This window comes from Dipodomys spectabilis, unplaced genomic scaffold, assembly GCF_019054845.1.
Source record: "Dipodomys spectabilis isolate Male_0828 unplaced genomic scaffold, ASM1905484v1 ptg000157l, whole genome shotgun sequence".
NCBI classification, from domain to species: Eukaryota; Metazoa; Chordata; class Mammalia; order Rodentia; family Heteromyidae; genus Dipodomys; species Dipodomys spectabilis.
Window position 1 is genome coordinate 7,378,102 of NW_024870834.1, and position 16,459 is coordinate 7,394,560.

Sequence of the window (16,459 nt, forward strand, 5' to 3'; positions counted from 1 at the left end):
CTAGCCGTCTGGGCTTGCGGCTGAGGCCAGGGTGCCTGGTCTCTGACATCTGTGGGTGGAAATGACCCGCTACTCCCATGCTTCCCTGCCTTTGGACTGGGAGGTCGACCAGTTACCATCTACAACCTGCCTTAGGCCAGATATAAGCATCAAGATCAGATACAGGAAGTTTCTAGAAATAGTCTGCATGGGATCACAACTCCTGCCACCCAGACCCTGAGCTTCAGCCTTCCCATCTGTTTAGCTAAGTGTGGGAGCCTCACATCATGTTTTCTGGGATATCCTCCTCCTCCTGTCAGCCTGACCTTGAACCTGTAAGACAGCCCCTCCCGGCTCAGGGCACAGCAGGCTGGGGCAGGGTCCACAGCATGCCACCCTCAGGTTCAAGCATCCTGAATGTGCCAGTGCACATTTGTGGAAGAGAGGAAAGAGCTAGAAAGGGCTTTGGTTATAGCAGAGGGAACAGAGCCCCAGCGTGGAAACCCAGATTCCCGGATGCCATTCCACAGCTCACTTCTATGATCTTGACATCACAGTTCCACATCCACAGACGCGACAAGCCACAGATCAAAAATATTTGGGAGGAAAAAAAATGTATCTGTACAAAACATGTATAACCTTTATTTTGCTTGTCATTATTTTTAAGTGAGTCAGTATGGCAACTTGTTACATGGTATCTGCCTTGTGTCAGGTCTTACACATAATCTGGGGATGGTTTGCTGTATATGAGAGGTGGTGCCCAGGCGAGAGACAAACACTGTGCCCTTTTATATCAAGGACTTGAGTATCTTAGAGCCGATCCACCATGGACCATTTTTGTCCCCCTATTAAATAAGGATGCTAGCTAGCCCTTAGGGAATGTTTCTGTGCCCTATTCTCTGCCACACTTACCACCCCAGGACACCTGCTGTAGAGAGGGGCAGCTGTGGGGTGTGGCAGGTTGGGGGGCTGCTGGCAGGTTCTCTTCCCACCCATCCCCACTGACTGTCCTCTGAAAGCCAGCACAGCCTGTGGAGATGTTGGCACCAATGCTGAGTACCCGGTTTCAGAGAAATTAGGCTGGAGGAAGTTCAGAGCAGAGGCTGGATGGGCCCCTGGGCTTAGAGCCAGACAGCCGCATCCTTGCTGCTGACCTGCTGGTGTTTACTGCCTGACGGCCCGTCGCCCTGGCACTGCTAACTGCAGTATAAGCTCCTCTGTAATATTCCAAACCTTCTTGGAAGAAAGCAGCCACACCGTTGCTGCTTTAAAAGATTTTGCTAGACAGGTACCTGAAAACATAAATAATGTTCACACTTTTCCCCAAGGCTTGAGGGTGCCTCTGTGTGGACCCAAAGACAGGTCTTCTTCTAGACACTGCTTTAGGCAGCAGAATTCAGCAAGTTGGAGACAATGGGTAGATCTGAGGTTGCCACTTCTGTAAAGCCTGGGGAAGGAGGGAGGTTCTGGAAGCTTCCTTCAGATCCTGAAGGACTGTTAGGTAGAAAGGAAAGGGACTTCTCCACATGACTCCAGGGGACTCAGAACATCAGAGCATGAGTATTTAATGAAGAGTCTTATTAGAGCCCCATGTTTTTCAGCCACAGTTCAGTCAGTCCACTGATGGTGTGGGCTTCCAGGGAAGTAGGGAGCTCCCTGGCATTAGGGGGTACAAGCAGGCGTAGGAGGCTCCCTGTTGTGGACAGCAGCAGGAACTTGTGCGTCCGAGGGCAGAGGCCCAGCCCCCATCCCTGCCCCAGGGACTTCCGCTTCCACAGCTGGGTGGCCACTAGCTTGGAAAACGGAGAGGCTTTTGAAGAATTGACTTTTGCTTTTTTCCAATTAGTTCAGTGTGTCCTACAAAGGGGGGGGGGGCAGTCTCTTCAGTCCTCAGGGAGTAGAGGGGTGCCTCCTCTTGAGCTATGACTGGTGGAGGAGGCGCGGGGCCATTCACTCAGGATGTGGGCATCGCACCCTGGCAAGGCAGAGCTTTGGTGTCTGCTAAGCACGAGGTACGGAGTCTTTCCCCAGGCCAGAAGCATCCCTTCCCCAGGGCTCAGGGCCCTATGTCTGACTGACAGCAGCAAGTTGGGGTATTTGCTGTAGTTTTGGTTGTGCCATTCAAGCAGAGACACTGGAGGGACACGGAAGCCAGAGGCCACAGGATTTCAAGATTTGCCTTTCCTGTCACCCCAGCCCTGTCCATCATAGATGGAGAAGAAGCATGTAGCGTGCAGGTCTGACTTCTGCTCACGTCCGCCACAGCTCTTCTCAAGCTGACCTTTGGCAGAAGAACCCACTCCTGGGGCAGCAGGTCCCCAGCAGGCCACTGCTGTGGGCAGCAGGTCCCCAGCAGTGGCCTGCTGGCCTTTTCCTCCCTGTCCTTTGTCCTGGCATTCTCCCCTTCCAGGCCCTCCAGCCCAGGCTCCCAGAGCAGGGCTTGAGTGGCTTTTGTTGTTCTGAAGATTAAGTGGCCTCATAAAGCTCTGTTCTCCCTTAAGGACTTGAGTGGGGAGCCTGGGGTCTGGAGGCCACAGGAGACAGCTCAGTAGCCTCACATTGGAGGGGAAAGGGCTGTGTGCCAGCAGGCTGGGGGGCCACCCACTGTGTGCTCTGGGAGGTGGAGGTGTGCAGGCAACGTGGGAATGAGCTAGGGACACCTGGCCTTGGCCAGCTTGCCTAGGGACCTGGCTCTGAAGACCTTCTGGCCTAGCAGTCAACCTTCAAGCTTAATATAACCAGCATGAACACACACTTGTTCCCCCAAGCTGTTTCAAAGCTCCTCAAACAAAGGAAATAGAAAACAAAACCCAGGAGAGACCAGGCCTCGCCAGGAGCTGCTGGAATTTAGGGAGAGAAGCCACAGCCCCACCCCTCCCACATGCGTTGCTTAGTTTCCTTCTGGAGGCATCAGAGGGAAGCAGAAAGGGCCCCACACCTGCAGCACGAAATGCACATGTTCAGAACCTCCTGCTCATGCACCTCTGGTGTTTCCTAAAGAGGATAGGGTAGCATGGAAGGAGGTCAAAGCTCTGTATTCCTGCCAAAGCCAATGTTTCCTATGGACTTCTCAGAGTGGCATTAGTTTGCTATGTATATTCTGGTCTGAAAGAAAGTTGTGAAAATACCACCAGCATCCCCTGCCTCCTGCCTCCTGTAGCATCCTCAGGATAGAAAATGCAAATGTGCACAGGGTAATGGTGGGGTGAGCTGCTCTTCTGTGGTCCGTGAACTTAGACTCCCAGCCCCACCGTGGCATCCTCTTCTCTGGCTTGTGGAGCCCAGGAAATCCAACAGCTTCCAGAAAACTCTCAATCTGCTGTGCACACAGCCCCTGGCAGAACAAGCAGAATGGATAGTCAAGGCCTGGGCACTGTCAGAGCCCTGTGGTAAGAGAGGAAAATGCAAAGATTTGCTGTGGGACAGGTGCTCCCCTGGGCCTTCTCTGCCCCATCGTGCTCCGCTCCGTGTCTGGCAGCAGGGACTGGCCTAGAGAAGAGATCTTTCCTCTCTGGCCCTCCGCTTGCTCACTTGCAGAGCAGCATCAGACCAAAGGGATGGTCTGGAAACGATTCTGAGACTTTCTTGGGAGTGAATCAGCTCTGTGATAGGTGAGCCTGCGAAAGAAAAGCCATGGCAGGCCCTGGGCTGAGCTGGGAGCAGAGCCTGTCCCTCAGACAGCTGCCACAGATTTCTTCCAGAGGCGTGGCTCTGAGCAAGCTGGCCTGACTGGGGTTTGGGACAAAGGTGGCAAAGCCTGAGCCAGAGCCCACTAGTGGGCCACGCCCACTCTTCCACACCACGCCCCATGGCTTCCATGCAGCCGGCATCTACAAGGAACCTCTTGGTGCCAGCCACCCCTGTGCTGTGTGTTCAAAGACAAATCAGAGGCTAGGGATGGCATCAAAGGGTCAACCAACTACTGGCATCACAGGGTAAGGAGGTCCCCTTCCCTCACGTCATTCACAGAAATGAGAAGGACATGGGATGATGGCAGCCATTCCAAGGTTGACACGTGTGTGGAGCAGTCTGCTAGCAATTGGCACATCCCATTAGTCCCCACAGCTCCCATCCCACCGAAAAAGCTTCTGAGACTCAGAGCAACTGTGCCAAGTAGATGACTGAGCTAGAAGTCAGACCTAGCCATTGGGTGACCCTAGGGCTCACACACTACAGAAAGCTTGGAGCCTTTCCCCTGTGGAAAAAGCTCAAACTCACAGTCCCCTGCAGCAGCCAGGACTGGCAGAGTCCTTCCGGCTCCTTTCCAGTGTCCTCAGCCCTTTAGCACATCTGCCGCTTGGGCCCAGCCAGCTCTGCCACTCTGTGCTCTTCTTGAGGGTAACAAAGCTTTCCTTTGGCTGCTTCCTCCCCACAGGATCCCACCCTGGCAGGCCTCTATCACACTGTCCAAAAGTCCAGGGGTGCCCGCTGCCGAGGCCCAGGCCAGGCCCTGGAAAAGCTGCACCTGCTCCTCAGCCCCAGCCACCTCCTCCAGGACTTCACCTGTTCTGACAGACAGCATGTCCCTGCCCCATAGCCTCTGCTCTGAACAACGCCACTCTGAAAGCTACACCAGCAGTGGCTTAAGTTGTATTCTTGTGTGTTGGGTTTTCATGGCTGCTTCTTTACCCGTTCTGCCCTGAGTACATGCTACCTGTCAGGGGGAACCTGGAGGTGCAGAGATGACCACACAGGTCTAGTCCCTGTCCTCCAGGTACCCACAACCCCACCTAGTGAGGAGGTAGAGCTGGAGCTAAAACCACCAAGCGGAACAAGCAGGCAAGCAGCTTGCCATCACTAAAACACACAGTGCATCTTTTATTCTTCCCCTTGCACACTAAAACCTAATACAGCTGGTGGACTGGTGCCTTTGTCCTCCCAGGCTTTTGTGTTTGGGAAGAGCTACAGCCCCGCCACTGCCGCCTGCAGGGGTATAATGGTGGCGTTTCTGACCTAGAAAAGGGACAAATGCTCTTGAAGTGGTCCAACCCTACGCTTGACAGCAGACTCCCTCCTCTGTTCCTGACCTTGCTGTGGGTCCAGGAGCCTCTGCACACACCTGGCCAGTTAGCACATAGTGTGGTGTGGGCAGCACCAGCCAAGCTCTGGAAGGCGCCAGCACCCCAGCTAGAGCGGAACCACAGGACTTCTGAGCTATGGCTTCTTTGGGAAGGACGCTTTCTTCTGGGGACATCATCTCCTTCTGCCTGTACCTCATCTAGCCGCATATGCAGCAGGCCATAACATGCTCTCAAGCCCAGCACACAGCTGACTTTGCTCATGAACAGAGCACCATGAGGCTGTCTAAGGTCTCCCAAATGGCCGGAGACCCTGCAGGCTTCTGACTCAGGCTCCCCTGCTGCTGCCCTGCACTCCCAGAGCCAGGCGTGTGCACAGTAGCACACACAGGGCTCCTGCAGGGCTCCCTGGCATGCGACAAGGTGTTCAGTCCTGGGGCAGCAATTACCACATGAGAAAGGCAGGAGTGAGGAAGATGCTAATTGCCCTCCAACTAGCCAAGTCCATTTTGTCTCGTTTGAAATAACGGGTTTCATTTAATCCTTTATTTCTAATTTGGTGCATCACCAAGATCTTATTTGTACAAAACACCTGATTAGAATAATTACAAGCTTGAGAACCATCTTCATTTGTGTCTGATGAAAGGGACTAGCAAAGGAGCTCAGAGGTGACTCCCCCTCCTTGCTGCGGGCTGGGCCCAGCTGGCTCAGGAGCCTCAGGCTGGGCAGGTGGAGATCTGTTTACACACACACACACCAGTTCCTGCTTCAGGCTGGCAGGTGGAGATCTGTACACACACACACACACACACACACACACACACACACACACACACACACACTCAGGCTGGCAGGTGGAGATCTGTACACACACACACACACACACACACACACACACACACACACACACACACACACACACACACACACACACACCAGTTCCTGCTTGGGCAGATCATCTGGTCTATGAAACATGATCTACAATTGCATGGGTTCCCAGAGGTGAATGAAGATGGAGGGGTCGAGCCTGCCAAGCAGAGAGCCATCACCCAGCACAGAGTAATGGCTGTGTGTCGTTAACACATTTTCCATTTTCACTGGTCTTTGACAGTCAGGTCTTACAAGTTCCTCTCCAGACACCTGGGCCAGCTCTTGATGTTGTTGGTTGAGTTTTGATAAGGAGACAGGAAGCATCCTGGCCATGAAATACATCACAGAATCTCTTCCTTTTGTCAGGTGGGGGGTGGGAAGCAAAAGCTGTCCCCCTCGGGGTCGGGCTGCCCACGGGAGGCAGTGCAGCCTGGGCCCTTGTGGGGGTGGCAGATGGGCTGGAGCCCAGGCTGGAGCAAGCCTGGAGCAAGAAGTAGCCAGGTGGGGAAGAGGGAGGAGGGGAAAAAAACCTCAGCCATCCCCAAGAGACCCCAGAAAGTGGGGCCCCCTGGCAGTGAGGATGGTTGAGTGCCAGTCTCTGGAGTGAGAACTCAGATCTTTGTGAAGTCAGGATCCCGCGGCAGAACTGCTCAAGTCCAGGGCAGGAGAAGCAAGCTTCCGGGTAGCATCACCCCTAACAGCCAGACATGTCCGGCTCCCACCCCACCTCTGGCCTTGCTGGCTCCTGCAGTGGTGCAGACCCCAGCTGGAGCTTGCTCGGGTCAGTGTTGTGATGGGGCTGATTCGTGAGCTACCATTGGCTTGCTAGGCATCTGGACCGAGGCCTGTTTCAACATTCCCATGCCAAGCCTACAGTGGCAGCCCCTGGCAAGTCTGTGCTATGTCCCTGAACAGCTCCGGGTATAGGAATTAATTCTACTAAGCAGATTGCTTAGGAAGCCACAAGATCATCTGGGAATGGCAGCCTGCTCCTACCTTGGGAGGACAAATCCAGATTTCTGACAAACAAGAGCCCTAAATGCTAGGGAACTGCAGAGGGGCGCAGCTGCCCAGCACCAAGGACGAGAGTCAGGTGAGCCCTGGGCTGGGCGACACCTAGCCCAAGCATTGGTGGGACTCCAGCAGGATGAGAGAATGGCCTCTACACAGAGAACACCTCTAGGTGTCCCCAGTAACAGTATCCCCTGGTGCCTTGGCACCAGCAGCCATCCCCAGCCTCAGGCCACCTATGGGCCACCTAAAGGAAAGCAAGGGATCCGCCCCATCCATGAGCAAATAGACACACAACCCTACTGAGCAGCAGGCTGGAGAGAGGAGCAATCAAATCAGCCATTAGTGGCCAAAGAAATGAAAGGGAACGCGCAGCGTGTCAGACGCCCATTTGCTGTTGCTTGGCTGTTTGTGATTGGGTTATTGCCTGAGTCCACTGGAGCACGATGGGAGAGAGCCCCACAGTGCTCTGCCCATGGTCACAGATGTGGGCTAGCCTTTGAAAGGCATGGGGGCAGCTCTGGGCCGTGAGCACAGCAGGCAGCCTGTAACTCAGTGTTCTCTGTAACCTTGGGCACAAATGTGGCCTTTTGGAAAGCTTGTCTCCCTGTAGCTAAAGCAGTGATAATAGATGAGCCAAGTAAAGTGTCCAGCATGGTGCCCAGCACTTCCTCCGTAAAGGAAGAAAAGAACCGATTGTACAGGCGACGAGCCTGGTGTCTGAACTGTGCCCTCCACCCACAGCCAAGTAAGTGCAGGCATCTTTCTGCCTTTCCGTGGTGGCCTGGCCCTCCCCATGCTGCCAGTGGCAGGCAGTGGGCTTCCCTGCCGGGAGAATGGATCAGAACCTTCTTGCTGGGTGTGTTCAATACTGCCTCACCTCTTGAAAAACAAAAAGAGTCTCCATTGTAACCCCATGGCTGCTTGTGACCCTGCCCACACCCCTGCCTGTCCCCACCTTCACCGGCTTCATTGGAGCCTATGCTGACAGCTCCCTTTGAAAGGAAGCAGCCAGAAGCTTTGGTAGGCCTGACATCCTGCTGACCACAACCAGGGAAATGGTCCCCATGTATGTGGTCCGCTTGAGATCCGGTAGTGAGGCTGTCTGAATATTCTATTTCCTTCCAAGCAGGTCTCGAGTGGGAGGGCTCTGTCCCAGCCAAGGGGCAGGATCCCTTGCCACACCACCCTGGACTCCACCCAGAGGACTCCAGACAGTCCCCAGGAGCTAGGAGAGTGCTGGGAGGAACCTTAAGAATTGCTTTATCTATAAATTTGTAGTCCACCTGCTTTGATGACAAAGCGTGCTGTAGTCAAAAGGCAGAGAAGAAAGACTTAGCTACCTGTTAAAACATGGCTCAGAGTCACAGAAGTTAAAACAGTAGGGTGCTGATCCAAAATTAGTTATAAACATGGAAGGCAGGCAGGAATGGCCAGTTTGTGTCTAGCACAGTAACACAGACACATCTCTGTTGGTCAAGGCTCAGTTTAAAACCAGGAATGTCTCAATAAGGAAAATGAGACATCTCAGATCTGTGGAAGGTTAGCTTTCTAAGCTTTGAAGTGAGGCACCACCCACCCCCCCATTATTGTTCATCAACAAATTTATGAAGTCAAAGAATAGACTAGGAAGTTATGATGGTAGGTAAATATCAGTCTTATAAAAGACTCCAAAACAGAAGTCAGGCATTGGTGGCTTGCACCTATAATTCTAGTTTCTCAGGAGGCTGAGATCTGAGGACCACAGTTCAGAGCCAACCCAGGCAGAAATATGTGTAAGACTTATCGCCAATTAGCCAGCAAGAAGCCAGAAGTAGAGGTACGACTCAAGTGATAGAATGCCAGCCTTGAGCAAAAATTTAGAAGTACTAAAGGAGAGTATAAGGCCCTGGCTTTAAACCTGGAGTCCAGGAATTACTTGAGAGCTAGCTGAGTAGAGACATAATTCCCTCATCCACAGACTTGGCTGCCAACCCAAGAACAGATAGGTACCAGAGCTCCTGAGTCTCTGACCGTCTGTCTTCATGTCTGTCTCTCACTCCTGCAGGCCCTGATCCTTCACCAGCTAGGCCGCTACAGTCTGGCAGAAAAGATCCTCCGGGACGCTGTCCAGGTGAACTCGACAGCCCACGAGGTATGGAACGGGCTGGGTGAGGTCCTCCAAGCTCAGGGCAACGACGCGGCGGCCACTGAGTGTTTCCTGACAGCCTTGGAGCTGGAGGCCAGCAGCCCTGCTGTGCCCTTCACCATAATCCCCCGTGTGCTCTGAGCCGGCCACCTGCCTCGCCCGCCCTGCAGACCACAGAGGCCCTGCGTGGGCCACCAGGGGACGAATCTGCCACATGGAGGCCCTGGACAGGTGTTCTGCTGACCACAGTGAACTCACCAAGCCACCCCCAAATCATCGCTCTCTCCTCGTGCATTGATTTCTCTCATTGTTCTTTGCCAGCCCAATGATAGTTTCAAATCTCCAAACGTTGTTCAAAATGGATCATTATGTGCCATATTTGTTTGGTTAGTTGACATCTGAGTTTTAAGTTAAATGATTATGGAATTAATCAGTAAATATAGAAGAATATATTCCAAGTTAAAAAAAATTCAGTGGCAGAACAGATTATTTTTATCAGAGCTGTAAAGAAAGCAACTGTCCTGTCCTCTGTCCCCTCCTGCCTCCCCTCCTCCTCCTTGGCCCAGAAACCAAATGTGAATCTTCTGTTCCCACCTCAGTACCAGTCCATGCCAGGACACCAGCTGACAACTTCTTGGTTCTATTGTCAATAATTGTACCATGTGATAAATAACTGTTCTCTTTACTTAGAACAAAGCCTGAGTCCAAGAATATTTATATTTTACCAATATATGCCTGTTACAAGAGAAGGAAAATATGAGTTATTTAAGTTTAACTTTTTTATGTGAATTCAGAGTTTATTTATCGATGGAAATATGTACAAAGAAGCTTCAAATGGAATATTTACCGACATTCCTTATACACAACAGACACTTGGCTAAATGGGAAGATGATGTTAATAAAAAAAGAATAATTTTTAAATGGACCTCTAGCTCATGTCTTTCACAAGCGCTGCAGACCTGAGAAAGGCTATGGCCTCGTTCCTGGGGTGGGGAGCTGTCCGTACCTGTGGGGCCGGGAGCCTGCGCCCTACACGGGATGGCCCAGTGACAGCCACTATAGAAACGAACCTTGGGCCTGGGCCTGGCTCTGTCACCCTCTGTCTGAGCCAACCAGGCAAGTAAGTACTTTATTCCTTCCAAGCCTCTCTCTCATTTGTATTCTGAAAACAAACATGTGACCTCATAGTAGATAGGTGTTTCCTGTGTCCTCAGGATAGGGTTAGAGATTTAGATCACATGACTTAGGCCCGGCCAATCAATATCTTGCATTCACTGGTCACCGAAGTTCCAGAGTCAGCATGTGACTTAAACACAGTCCAATTAAGGAGGTGTTCTCACTCTTTCTAACTGCATGTGAGCCTGAGATGAGCCACCATGAGGGGTTGGAGCTAAAAACAGAATCCAACAGAGCGGGACAGCAAAAACAGGACCAGAGAGAAACAGAACAGACTTCTGCCATCCCCCAAAGCAACTCTGCTGAGCAGTTGTGGGGAGCCTACCACACCCCACCCACCCCCACACTTGCTAGAACCTAAGGGAATGTGGAAGGCCTGAACTGTGCTCTAATTACCTCGAAGTCAAGAAGAACCCATCCAAGCTGGACATGACCTCCCTGGCTTGCTGAGGCAGACAGGTGAGGGGACAGCTGAGGTCTGGGGAGAGATGACAAGAAGGAAGCAAAGTCCTGTGGACGGAGCATGTCAGCCCTCCAGTCTCAGCCCTGACCTTGCAAGGGCAGTATTTAGGGCTCTGAGTAGCTAATAAACCATGGAATTTTGTTATGGTCAGTCGTGGGACCTGAACTCTGGGCCTGGGCGCTGTCCCTCGGCTCTTCAGCTCAAGGCTAGCGCTCTACCACTTGAGCCACAGTGCCACTTCCAGCTTTTTCTGCTTACGTGGTGCTGAGGAATCGAACCCAGGGCCTCATGCATGCAAGGCAAGCATTCTACCACGGAGCCACCTTCCCAGCCCCTTCCCCCCAATTTCAATGATTTGGGCATGTGACCCAAGCTTAGCCAATGAGAAGCCCCCTGGCACTTTGGTTATGGAATATTTTTTTAAAATTACCTCTTGCTGCTAGGTTTGATGTCCTAACAGGATGCGGGCTGGGGTTACTGGGGGCCTTTTGGCTCTTTGTGAACAGGATGGAAAGAGAGCCTGCAGCCCAGGGTCACCACTGGAGCATGGGAGCCCAGCATTGTTCCATCCATCACCTGTGCATTACAGTTCCCTCTTCTGCTCAGAGCACACACAGTGGGTGGTTCTTCATCCCTAAAATGTACCAAAGAAATGCTGTGGTCTCCCACAGGCCCCATCCGAGGCCTCTCCCAAATTCTCATCACCCCAAATTCTGCCTTTCGTCGAATCCTATCTTTCCCACCCAATCCACATCACCTCCATCCTAGCCTCATGACCCAGCCTCTCCCCCTCATCCTGGCCTTCCACAAGCCCTCTGGGTTCCTGCCCACGCAGCTCTGGGCACATCACGTCTCTTTGCTCTGTTAACGCTTCAATGACTGCCCCACCTCTTGCCTGGAACAGAATCCAGGCTCCAGAGCCCTACTTGCTCTCTACCCCGACTCTCTCCCGGTCCTCTGACCTCCCTCCCCTCTCCCCCCCCACCCCATCCCCTGACTTCCCACACCTACCCAACTACAGGCATTCACTCATTTACTCCCTCACTTGGAAATGAGGCAGCAGAAGTCTGGAGAAATACATGGCAAAAATGAGGTAAACCTTTGACAGGTGCCCAGGTCTGCCCAACAGAGAAGGGTTTTTTTATTTTTATTTTTTGGAAAGTGAGCTAAGATGTGGCCAATGATCACAACACTTCAGACAGATAAACAAGCTGTGGGACCCCACCCATATCAGGTAGGATCCTGGATAGAATGCAGGGTGTCCAGGGTGAGTCACTTGCATCTCTGAGTCTGTTTTCCCACATGCAAAACAGGGGTGATCACCAGACCTACCTTTTGCATCATCTTCAGTTGCTGTGATAACCCACAGTGCATCACGTGACTCATACGTGTGCTGCTGCGTTTCATGTGCATCTGAGAATAACAGGCTCACTTGTAGGGATGAAGAAGAGTGAGGGAGGGTGGAGAGGGGAGGGATGAGTGAGAATGTTGAAAGGGTGACACTGATCAAGAAGTATTCATAAACTGCTTTGTTAAATGGCACCTCCCTTGTATAACTTCCTTGTATAACAACAACAATAATAATAACAATTTAAAAAGAACCTCAATCAGAAAGACACTCCAGTTAGTCAGAATCTAGAAGACTGAACAGAACGTGGGGAACATAGGTGCCTTCAATCTGCCCACTAACCACAACTGTCCTCAAAATATGTAACCAAGCCAGGTGCCGGTGGCTCACGCCCGTAATGTTAGCCACTCAGGAGGCTGAGATCTGAGAGCTGCCGTTCAAAGCCAACCTGGGCAGGAAAGTCAGTGAGACTCTTTATCTTCAATTTAATCACCAGAAAACCAGAAGTGTCACTGTGGCTCATGTGATAGAGCACTAGCCTTTAGCTGAAGAACTCAGGGACAGTGTCCAGGCCCCAGAGTTCAAGCCCCATAACTGACCAAATATATGTGTGTGTGTGTGTGTGTGTGTGTGTGTGTGTGTGTGTGTGTGTGTGTGTGTGTGTGTGTGTGTGTGTGTGTGTGTATTTATTTATAGGAGGGATCTTTAACAGGTGGTATAACTGTGAGGACTCCACTATCGTAAGTGCATTCGTGCTATCATGTCAGGAGCAGTTTCCTTAGAGAAGGATGAGTTGGCCTCTCTTGCTCTTCTGTTACGGGATGACACAGGTCCCCGCCAGATGCTCCCACCCCCATCTTGGATTTTACAGCCTCCAGAAATGGGAGCCCAACACCTCTCTGATGATCTGCCATTTTCTGCTACGGCAGCCCAAAGGAGCCAAGACAGCCAACAACATGGTGCAGGCGCCCAGCAGCCTCCACACCAGCAGAGCTGCCCAGAAGCAGGGACTTCTGGGACATGAGTCCAGATACCTTTGAGGTTTGGGTTGCTTGATTCTGAATCCTGTCATCAGAATCTAGTTCCATCAGTTTCGTGTAGGTTTTTTTCATGTGAGTGCTTATCCATGCCTGAAATGCCAGAGCCGGAACCCCACTCTGGCTGGACCATGTAGGTGCTATGGTATGATCTAGCCACATTTTCAGATGAGCTAGTCTTGGAGGAGACAGAACCCAGAGATTCCAACCCTGAGTTTGACTCTGGTCAGTTTAGAGCCATGGGCAGTGAGATAATACACGAAAAACACACAAAAAAAGCTCTCAGTAAATGCAAGAGCCCTGAGGATTAAGTGAGATAATGTCCTCAATAAATGCAAGCTAATGAACTAACATTGCTCCAGATGTCTGTCCTGAGTCAGAGATATTGGGGGGTTGGGGGCGTGGAATGTGTAAGTGGAGAGCTAAGGTAAGACTGCATGCTACAGGCACAGAACCTAGCTAGGCTCGATTCTTCCAATCATAAGACCCAGCCCTGGGCAAGTTCCTTCCTCTTCAAAGAAGCCTTTGTTTCTCACCTGTCCCTGTATTTAGATACAGTACCCATCTCAGAGGGTTGTCACGGTGGGTGATCCTAACTGTCACCTTGATTGGACTGAGAGATACCCAGGAGAGTCATAAAGCCTGTTTCTAAATGTGTTTGTGAGAGTGTTTACAGAGATAATTTTAACTAAGGGGATGGAGACCGGCCCTGAACGTGAATGGTACCATCCAATAGGAATGAAAGAAGAAATAAACCTGCTAGGGAAACCAGAGCAAAAATCATGACCATTTTAATATTGTTGTGGTGATGGTGGTAGTGACGGGTTTTCCCTAAATCAGCTCTGGGGATTTTGTTCAAAACAACGCTGGCTGGCAGTAGCTGACTCTCGGTTCCTCTATGCTGGGGCTACTGGAGTAATGTCATATCGTTAATATCCAATGTCATGATAAGCTGTCCTGCCACTTGTCAGGAGATGAGTATGTCCACTCACAGGTGGCCACGTGGGGAGTCATCTGTGGCCAGCTGAGACCTGGACTCCAGCTCCTTCTACCCTGCATTTCTTTTTCTTTTCTTTTCTTTCTTTTTTTCTTTCTTCTTGGTTTTTGCCAGACCTGGGGCTTGAACTTAGCATCATCTGGTCACTGACCCTGAGCTTTTTTTTTTCTCAAGGCTAGCGCTTCACCACTTGAGCCACAGTTCCACTATGGGCTTTTTTGGTAATTTATGGGAGATAACAGTCTCATGAACTTTTCTTCCTGGGCTGGCTTTAGATTACAGTCATGAGCCACCAGCACCCGGTTCCATCCAGCATTTCTGTCCAGCCGGACTGTGGGAAGAGGCAGCCTGCTCTGGCCCCTGGGAGCCTCTGCTTCCCCCCTCCCCCAGCAGGGGAGTGTGAGGTTGTCTTCTCTTTGAAACCCCCTATTCGAGGATCTGTACAAGCAGCCCGAGGGCAGCAGGTGACCTGTCACGCTGTCTCATCTCCCTGAGCCTTAAATAAAGACCACCTGAGCCCATCCAACCCACACATCCCCACATCTCAACCAGTGGGAATACCTACTAAGCAATTTCCTCTAGGGAAATGCTGTCTAGTCAGTGCCCCCAGGCCATTCTCCTGATGACAGTATGATGATAAAGGAGACACCTCTTTCTGAAGCTCGTTTTCTTCATCTGTAAAAAGAGTTAAAAAAAAAAAAAAAGATATGGCTAATGGACATGCTGGTCATGGGTTTGAACTCATGGCCTGGGCACTGTCCTTAAGGTTTTGTGCTCATGACTAATAGTCTACCACATGAGCCACAGCTTCACTTCCAGCTTTCTGGTGGTTAATTGAACAGTGAGAGTCGAGGACTTTCTGTCTAGGCTGGTTTTTAATTATGATCCTCAGATCTCAGCCTCCTGAGCAGCTAGGCTTACAGGTGTGAGTCACCGGCGCCCAGGCTGATTCCTGATCATTTGTAACAGAAATGTTGCCAGTCTGGACTCCTCTCGGGGGAACAGTGGGGCTGAGTGGCATGCCAGTGGGAAGTTCCTGGCACCAACAATTGTCAAATGAAAGCAAAGCTTGGAAGCTTCATCTCTGAAATGTGGGCTGGCCTTGGAGCCTTCCATCCAAAGAGAAGCATGTGGGAGGGGGAAGAAGTGGCCACAGGCCTGGCTGATGCCACCTGAACCAAGCACTGACGGTTAACATCCCGAGCCATGAGGCAGTCACATGACAGCACTTCCCAGACGCGATGGGATGAGCAGGGCACTTCCCAAACCATAACCCATGCTAACCATGAAAAAACATCAGATAAACACAAACCGAGGAACTTCTATAACCACCTAACCAAACCATCAAGAGCATTAAAAAAGAAAAACAAAGTCCAAGAGACTGATGGAAGCCAGAGGGACCTACAGAGAGGCGATCAGGAAGTACAGGTCAGAAAGGAAAGTACATGAGTGTCAGACACCAGTGACACGGAGATAATGTATGACGTTTAGTAAGAGTAGACAGTTTGGGTTTCTCAGCTGTGACAAATGGACTGGGTGACATAAGGGACTCACATTAGAAAAGGAGATGTACGCCCATACAAGGGCAGGCATACAAACTTCATCATCTGTTTATAATATCCCCAACCAGAAACAATCTTAAATGTCCATCAGCAGATGACCAGATGACCACTGAGCAATAAGGGGGTGAATAGTGGCGACCCAGCAAGACATGGCTGATGGTCGGAGAAGCCCATTGAGCTGAATGTGCTATGGGATGCACGGATGGATAGAAGACCCTAGGCACTACTGTGAGACCATGTGTGACAGAAAGCAGAGCCAGGGGTGGCCAGGCTGTGGAGGTCAGGAAGGAGCGTTTGCAACGGTGATGAGACCCGCTCTCATTATGTAACTTAAGGCTGGCCTCAAACTTACCATCTTCCTGCCTTAGCCACCTGAGTGCCTGGATTATAGACAAGCGCCATCGAGCCCAGTACAATGATGGCCTCATGTCTCAAGACTTGTCACACTGGACACTTTAAACATGTGCACTTTATTATATACCTATTGGACCTCAACAAATCTATACTTGAACCAAGTAGATTCTGGAGGCTGAGCGTAGTGGTACATTTCCTATAATCCCTATTTACTCCAGAGACAAAGATGGGAAGACTGAGGCCCAGCGGGTAAAGTTACTAAGATCCTGTCTGTAAAACAAACTAAGTAAAAAAGACTGGGAGCATGGCTCAGATAGAAATGCTTGACCAGCATCAAGTTCAAAACCTCTATTGTATGTATGCATGAGTGCGCGCTTGCGCGTGCGCGCACACACACACACACACACACACACACACACACACACACACACACAAAGGCCTGGGCTGGAGATGAGGGTAGATTTGTCTTGGACTCCACATATTGTGGCATATTCCTTATGCCCTAAGGGGTCCAGG

At 51.1% G+C, this 16,459-nt stretch overlaps 1 protein-coding gene across 1 annotated transcript in view; it reads left to right on the plus strand.

The window, feature by feature from the left end:
• The window catches only part of Ttc7b (tetratricopeptide repeat domain 7B), a 211,659-nt gene extending 201,732 nt beyond the window's left edge, over positions 1–9,927 (plus strand). Inside the window, exon 20 of the mRNA XM_042692699.1 lies at positions 8,926–9,927. Coding sequence (XP_042548633.1) covers positions 8,926–9,147 — 222 coding nt within the window. The 3' untranslated portion in view covers positions 9,148–9,927. The remainder of the gene's footprint in view (positions 1–8,925) is intronic.
• Positions 9,928–16,459: the final 6,532 nt, after the last annotated feature.